Source organism: Telopea speciosissima, chromosome 7 (genome assembly GCF_018873765.1).
Source record: "Telopea speciosissima isolate NSW1024214 ecotype Mountain lineage chromosome 7, Tspe_v1, whole genome shotgun sequence".
Taxonomy (NCBI): domain Eukaryota; kingdom Viridiplantae; phylum Streptophyta; class Magnoliopsida; order Proteales; family Proteaceae; genus Telopea; species Telopea speciosissima.
In genome coordinates this window covers 11,153,666-11,162,095 of record NC_057922.1, presented here as the reverse complement: position 1 = coordinate 11,162,095, position 8,430 = coordinate 11,153,666, and the positions used below count along the sequence as shown (strand labels likewise).

The following is an 8,430-nucleotide window of genomic DNA, read 5'->3' as shown; positions in this document are numbered from 1 at the left end:
ATATTTTATCCATTCATATGTAAATATAATTTTTCGGATAACTATAGCCTATCCGCATCCGTTTAGCTTTCGAATGAATTCAGATAGTACTAAACAGATATGGACTCAGATACAGAAACGGATTTCGGCTATTCATTTACACCACTAATTACAAGTGACAACAGAGAGCTTCATTTTCCTTGGTATCATTGCTTGTTTCTGATACAAGACAGCTCCTCAAATCCCAAACCCACCCCACCACAACCCCCTCCCAACCCCCAATCAAATAAAATAATAAAAAGAGAGGATGATCATTCCAACTAATCACAAAATATCTTGAAATTTCAGATTATTAGATGGATTCGAATGATCAATTTCATTAGCACTTGAACAGAACCTATCTTTGTTTGGGTACAGTCCTTTCCTATTGAAGTCATCCATCCACACTAGAAACCATGGTTTGCCCATTAGCCCCAGGAGATCAGGCACTAGAAACCAAATGCTTAATACAGAGTAAGATCAGTAGGTAAACTACAGTGAAGACACATGATAACTTATGGACGATGTATGTGATTTATTTCAGCTGTCTTAATCTAGTTTTCCTTGGCATACTATAAAAAAAAACGAGTAATAAGATAGCCAATCACACCAACATTTTCATGCCACTCACAGAAATCCACAGATCTCCATTCTGACTCAGACTCAACTAATATACTTATATTTCGTTTGATTTTGGGCATCTCAAAGAAATTAATTTCAACAAAACAAAAAGTTGATAAATCAAAACAATTTTGCAGCCTTTCAAAATGGCAAACTCCTTAGTCCTACAAAAAAATATGTCAAAACCCATTATCAATGGCATCTAGCTCTATGAGAAAAATGGGAAACCTCAAATCACATTCCAGTAAAAGCCTTCTTCCCAACTCCACCAGATGATCCAGCAGAAGTCACTTTCAAAACGTTAAACCTCACCGTCTTTGACAATGGCCTGAAAGAAGGTAAAGCACAAACACATCATTCAGTACCTAACATCAATGAACAATGTGACTTAATTTTTTCAATTATTAATTAATGTGAAACCAACTTTTCTGTCCTGCCAGGAAAAGGGAATTATATTCAGTGAAAGAATTGAACCTGCACTGGCCGACCGTAACATGGTCTCCTTCCTTCACACGGAAGCAAGGAGATATGTGTGCTGGAATGTTTGAATGTCTCTTCTCATATCTGAAAAATAAGGAAATGCATAATTTATGGTCCTCCGATTAGGTGGACAGAGAAAATAGATGGAGATATTATTTGACTCCAACCTTTGGTACTTCTTGACATAATGGAGGTAGTCTCGACGGACAATAATAGTCCTCACCATCTTAGCACTGTGGCAAGTGCCTGATAGAATACGGCCCCTGATTGAAACATTCCCAGTAAATGGGCATTTCTTATCAATATATGTTCCTGCAAACAAGAAAACAATGGTCAATGGTGCAATCTTTGATCACAAACTGAACCCATACAGGTGGTCTAAAAAAATGCTCCCACAAAACATCATATAATTCCAAATGTTTATATGCCAGTATAAGGTTGAAAATAAAAGGTCAGAGGTACAACTGGAACTGAAACATGAATAAACGGAGCGCTCCTTGCTGAAAGGGACAAAATAAAGATGATTGAGAATGTATATTCAACTCCAAACAGCAGTTTCTATCAGACAGGTAAACGGACACATGTACCAGATCATATCTAGATCTGAGCATCTTCACACGATGTGATTCAGATACTTTTCTTAAGCATCACATCACTACGAGCATAATACGGCACCAAAGAACAGAGGGAAAAAATGCAATAACAATCAATTGCAAAAGATATCTTACAACTCTCATTGCCTCCTGTATTTCTTCCACTATAAGTCATCGTGTATAAATATCAAATAAGATATTTGCAGTTTAACTTTGCTAAGCATAAGTAGTACATTGTAGGATCCAGTATCTTCCATGATGATTACCAAATTTTTGCAATGGATTCATTTTCTCAAAGGACAGGATGGAAAGAATGGAATGGAAAAGGAACTGCACAAGGCACACATTCTTGAAAGGCAGCTCAATTTCGAAAGAAAGCTAGAAACTTATCCAGTAAGTTGAAAGCAATAACGAAGACTCAAAATATTAGTTCACTTTGAATCTAACATGAAAGGAAGCCTATAGTATAATGGGTGCACTACAACAATTATAATCCTGATGGCAATAAACTAAGATTATTAAATACAGTTCTCATTGCCGATCAAAGATACAAATTTGACATAATTTTACACTCACTACAGGTATTTCCTGATACTCATGAGAACATTCTATAGAAAAACTCAACTCTGATCATGATTGTTCCACAGATCATGGGCTACCAAATCTTCACGGCATATCATCAGAGTTCAATAAAGCACTATTTCTCAAGTTCCATGAAACAACAAAACCCACTGGTAAACAACCATTCGGCAACTTTTTAGCAGATCTCAAGTTAAGAAAGCCTCCATTAGTTGATCACTCTTCATGAACGGTGAAATTTTATTCCTAAGCTAGAAAGCAATGTTCAGAGATTTGATTTCAAAAAATTAGGAGTTCAAGTTCAGAAAAAAAGTTTTCTTTTTTTACTCCTAAACCACGACTAACACTTTCTCTGCATAAACTCCGCCTTCTTATCGCCAAGTGATATTAGATTCATACAGTGGACAATTTCCGTGGGTCTTACGCTGTCATTGATGAATAATATATGGGCATTCAAAATGTGAACTGACAAACATCGGCATTCACCAACAGGAAGGCAGGAATCCCATAAAATGCTAAAATTATTCAAAACGAAGGATTATTGAACCAACTCAATCAGATCAGAGCATACAAACCTTCAATCGCCTCTCGGGGTGTCTTGAACCCCAAACCAATGTTCTTCCAGTAGCGGTTTCCGCCCTTTCCAGGCCTCTTGCCCTTCCCAGATTTCTTTGAGCTGCAATTTTCAAAATAAGATAAATCACGGCAACAAAACCCAAGCTTGAAAAGCAAGGCGTTTATCTTACCATAAGAACACCTTCGGCTGCTTCAGAAATGCCTTCTCCGTCTGAAAAACAAACAGACCTACGTTAAATTAAACCCAAATAATTCAAACTTTAATTGCCCAAAGCACCAGAAGAACAGAGATAGTTCAGATCATCACCTGTTCCGCCATGGTCTAGGACTCTCAAAGAAATAGAGATACACTTAAGCTCAGAGAAGACCTACCACTACCACCCAGCAGAAACCCTAAACCAGGACAAACCAAAGGCTCCAAAACCCTAATCTACCGCGAACATATTAGTGGAGGGAGAATTGCAATTTTTTCCCCAATTTTACCCTCAACATCATGTATTCTCGTGATCCCATCTAGGGGTGCCAAATGATCGATCTGGTCGGGCTGAGAAATGACCGCAGAAACATCAGGTTCGAACCAAAACCAAAACTAAAACCGAAATCGATCCATTATAGGTCATGATTGGTCCAGTTTCGATTTTTCAGGCTTTAACCGCCACCAACCTATCCTTTTATAGTACACTCTATGTTGGATATAACTAATAATCCCTCAAAGAGAGAATTAATTACATTTCAACCTCTCCACTTGATAATTTTTATAATGGATCTAAGGGTATGGAATAAATTATTGTCACCACCATAGTTCATTGAAATAATTTATTCAGATAATCTCGACCATTAATGAGAAATAAAAATTTTATAAAATTATTTTAATATATAATTATTAATAAATAATTAAATATTAAGTATTTTTATAAATTATTTACAAAATTACCACTAGACTCGGGCTTTTATTGAATATCAAATTAGATTGATCTATTAACTTCTCTACATTTGATATTATGGTATTAGCATATATATATATATATATATATATATATATATATATATGTTTTTTGATAAATGTTATTAGTATATTGACTATCCATCTTATCATTGGGTATCTTATCTGTTAATGTTATGATTTGGAATTTGATGTTTCTCTGCCAAATATGTATGATATGGAGAACCAAGTGCACGAGGGTCCCGCAACTAAAGTTATAATATGCAATGGAACAACTTTATTGTTGCACTGAGGTCGATCCTCTATAGCTACAATAGTAAAAACTTACTACATAACGAGTTTGTGCTCAATGTGGATTAAGAAATAGATTAAAATCTTCTCCAATTCCTCCATGGTGCAGTGTGGTGCAGTTTAAGGTGGAGAGGTCGAAATTGGCAGGCACGACATTCAATGGTCCGATCTGCACCGCCTCGATTTTTTTATTTTTTTCTTTTCAAGTTTAACACCGTTGGATTTCATGTTTGTCAAATGTCGACATCTCTACCCCGAACTATACCGCATTACCCTAATCCATATTCCAGGCGTCCTAATGTCTTGTAAGCCAGACCATCAGCTACATGTCCTAACAAAGAAAATGGGCCCACGGCCCACCCTATCGATCTGACCACTCACCAGTCACCAGTGCAAACAAATATATGGGAAACAAGGCAGGCCCCGCCCATCTCGAAATTCCTAGTGGACCTTGTCGGGCCTCAAAAACACAACAGGGGTTTGTTTGGTCACATGCATATGCCACCTACTGTAGTGAATACCCAAACTCTTCTATGATATCCATTTTTATGCTTTCTTATTCCCTGATCTTTTAATGTATATAAATGATCCAACACCTCTGAACTCATGACTACAATATGTAAATGAACTTAGGAATTGGCTCATTTGAAAGTTTAGGTTTATTTTAATTGGAATCTGACCCAGCATAGAAACTGTTTATAGGTTGTACACAGATGAACCAGTTTGGTTGGTGTATAAAATCTCTGAACCGGGTAGAAGAATACTGGAATCTAAGGGTGTGGACTTGGAACCGGATCCATATCAAATAATTGAAACCAAAACAAATAGAATTTAATTACAATTCGGAACTGGGAAACAGAACCCAGACCAGACTGGGTTACTTTTCGATCCCAACATAGAAACCAAACAGTTAGAACTTTAAACCGAAACTAAACAGAATTTAGGTACCAATAAACTAATATATTATAATAAGAGCTGGAACGTACCAAACAGGTTTGATACGAGTATCTATTTTTAGATGCAAAACAGGACTGGATCTGGTTTCGAATCACACCAATTAACACTCCCTATAATCAAACCGAACCGAATATCTGGTTCCAAGCCGATTTACACCCTTAATATTATTTAGTAGTGGAGTCCCATATTTGTTGTCTCGAAATATAGCATTGACCAAGTAGGTTTCATAGGAATGATTGAACTGGTGAACTGGTCACCAAATTGGGTCGAGGCCTGTTCTAGCTATTATTTAGAGAGAGAGAGAGAATTAATCCTTCATAGCTTCCTATCTGGGTTTGATTTTGGTCCCTCCACTGTTCTTCACACTCTGTAAATGGACCTTAGAATTATAAAAGAGAGAGAGAGAGAGAGAAGGGTCTGAACTATGTTTTGATTTCCTTCAAAGCAAACCAGACTTTGAGGTCACAGTAGTCATATGTTTTCTACTTCTTCCTGCACCAAATAGATAGAGTAGGTCATCTTAATAAGAATTGATTTCAGACCTAAACAACATGTTTTCTATCTCTTTATACACCATATCTTGTGGACTAGCTTACTACAAAATGTCAAAATCTCGTGTCAAGCTGTCTATTTATATATCCAAGAAGAAACCTTAAGGTGATAATATTAGAAGAAGCTTGGACAAATTGCTTTCTAATTGATTACATGGTTAAGGGGTTTAATTATATTTCTTTTCAAACCCGGCCAGTTCTCATGTCAGATGTTAACAACATTAATTGTCTACAACAGGTCAAAAGATTGATGAAGAACCCAAGAAATAGATTTAATGGTGCCTAGGTTTGTGACTTCTTGGACCATAGTAATCTTCATGGAACACTGGTCTCCTATGGTTGGCTTCCTTGGCTACCCTAGAAAATCTTCTCTCCATGGTACCTGAACAGTGCCCATCTTTGCAAAGAACAGCAGCAGCAGCCTCTCCAACCCTAGCAGCACCAATACCACCACTTTCTTTCATTAAACTACTTTCCTTTTCTTCCTGCATCACCATACCTTTTCACCATTAAAATCAAAACAAAAGAGAACTGGAGAAACCCAGTTCAGAGAATCCAAACAACATAAAAATTCAAACACCTACATGGAATTTCTGATGACCAGCTAATGAAATATCTTGTTGCAGTACTCGAATAGCTAATAAATTTAAGACAGAAACAAATTAGACAATAATAGTGTGGGTTCAAAGAACAAAAACCCTAATCCTAATGTTGAAGAGAGATAAGGTACATACCTTGAGCCTCTACAAGAAGAAAGAGCATGACAGAGACTAGTAAAGCAGGCCTCATTTGAGAAAAGCTTATGTGCAAGGATGAACTGAAAAGAGGAAGAAGAAGGGGCAGAATGAAAAGAAATAACAAACTTGGAGTTCCCAAAGTGAGATGAGTTTCCTTTGTTTCTCTCTTTCACTGTTAGAAGTTTAAAACTTTGAGATGTGCAATTAATGCCCGGCTTGGATGACTAGTGCGACCCAATTTGATGATGGCATAGAGAGATAAATAGTACCTCTTTTTCGTTTTGAAAAGACAAAAGAAAGAAATATATGAAATTAAAAAAAAAAAAGAATTAAAGAATAATGGAGATAAAAAAGTTGAAATGCTTTCTTATATGATCGTACTGAAATGTGTCTCTTATGAAACTATGTCCCTCTTTCATGGACTTTGGATCCCCGTTAAGATTTCTCGAGGGGCCGCAAAGTGTTTAAACCACGCTGGCTCTGTCGGTTTGGTTTGTTGCCATGGGATATGTGTTCTTGGACTTATGCAGTACTTGAGGGCAAGAACTGCATAAACCAGATTAACTTGGGTGGTTTTAAATAAACAATCCGGTTGAACCCTCCTCAACTGTAACTTCATGCTAGAACCATGCGTGAGGAACTTTACATGTGGCCTAGAGAAAGCACGATCACTGACAACGCCAACTCAGTTACTGACAAATTCGGTTGACGATTCCCACCCTGATCTCCAGCAAACTTAAGCAACACGTAACTCTGAGAACATGAAGGACATTTGAGGCGCCATCAAATATATAAGGAAACCACCCTCTGAAGAAAGGGGGATGAGAGAACTTAACCTAGTTCTTCTAGCTCTGATATCAACTTTCCATCTTTGGCCCCCGTTAATTGTTGTTTTACTCTAAAATCTGACTTAGGCATCAGAGAGGAGCCCAATTCCTCTCCAATGACATTTAACCACCAAACTCGATCTCACATCATCCATGGGGTGTGGGGACCATATTCAATGGATGGTGTGGGATCTACTATGGTGGTTAAATGTTGTTGGAGAGGATCTGCATTCTCGGAGAGTTCCTCCCCCCCCCCCTCCAACCAATTCCGGGCCTTTCATCTACTCTGCCCTCTCTGATTCTCTTGTGTGCAGGCCTCGCTTGGGGAAGATCTCGGCAACAACAATATCTAAGATAATTAAAGGGAAAATCTTGTTGTAACTAAAGTTGGGGAAAAAAAAGTTGTATCCTTATTTTTTTTTTCTCTTTCTTTAGTATAACACACTTCTTCTTGCAATTAAGAGAAAATCATGTCATTGAATATGTGTACTCGAAAAATCTGTACTACAATGATAGCTCTTGAAAATGATATGATAAATTATTTTGTAATTCTTTTTTACCTATAATTTGAAGGACTGGAAAAAAACAAAGAGAAATCAGAAGATGTTTATGATTTCCAAATTTACTACTTTGGTTACAACAAGATGCACCCTAATTAAAACTCACAAAAAAAAATTAAATTAAAAAGAGTAGAAATAAAAAATCTCACACAAACTGCATATATAAACTGTGAAAACCAGCCATTTCAGTTTGGGGGTCTATGAAAAGTGGAGATGCCCACTTTATTTGGTCGATCGATTGGTTCCATTTCCATTACAATCTAATACACAAATAAGCACATGAGGGTTATTTAGGTTCTCCTTGGTATGATTTTGAGAAATATTTTATGAGGTAATAAAATTAAGTTAGGATGTATGGTATGATTTTTGCACTTTATTTCTCACCAGAAATAGTGAAATAGTTGAGGATAGGTTTTGAGAATGAAATTTGTTTCAAGTCTATTTCACACTCCACTTTAATGAGCACATTGTGACAATGCTCAAAACATGAAAGTTACCATGGTAATTTCCCTTTAAAAACATAAAGAAGGGAAACATTCCCCGATGGAACGAAGCAGAAGAAGCCAACCATATGTAAAAGTGAATGTGAGATTCAAGAGTTGGTCATTCGAATTAGAGATCTTAAGAGGGAAAAGTCCAAGAAGAAATGAGCAAAGGGTTTTGGGGGAGTCTTCTTGTGTGTGTCTGCAATGGAGTG

The 8,430-nt window shown here is 36.9% G+C and overlaps 1 protein-coding gene and 1 long non-coding RNA gene across 2 annotated transcripts; both read right to left on the bottom strand.

Annotated features, from left to right (window-relative positions):
* Positions 1–758: 758 nt before the first annotated feature.
* LOC122669026 (40S ribosomal protein S11-2-like) lies at positions 759–3,266 on the bottom strand. The gene is made up of 6 exons (XM_043865639.1): positions 3,175–3,266; positions 3,038–3,078; positions 2,867–2,967; positions 1,287–1,431; positions 1,114–1,203; positions 759–967 (listed from the first exon to the last, which is right to left on the bottom strand). The coding sequence occupies exons 1-6, from the start codon at positions 3,184–3,186 to the stop codon at positions 874–876; spliced, it is 483 nt and encodes a 160-aa protein (XP_043721574.1). The 5' UTR covers positions 3,187–3,266; the 3' UTR covers positions 759–873.
* Positions 3,267–6,192: 2,926 nt separating this feature from the next.
* On the bottom strand, positions 6,193–6,455 carry LOC122666929. The gene is made up of 2 exons (XR_006333726.1): positions 6,344–6,455; positions 6,193–6,246 (listed from the first exon to the last, which is right to left on the bottom strand). It is a non-coding gene; the product is annotated as an uncharacterized LOC122666929 (long non-coding RNA).
* Between the last annotated feature and the right edge of the window lie 1,975 nt (positions 6,456–8,430).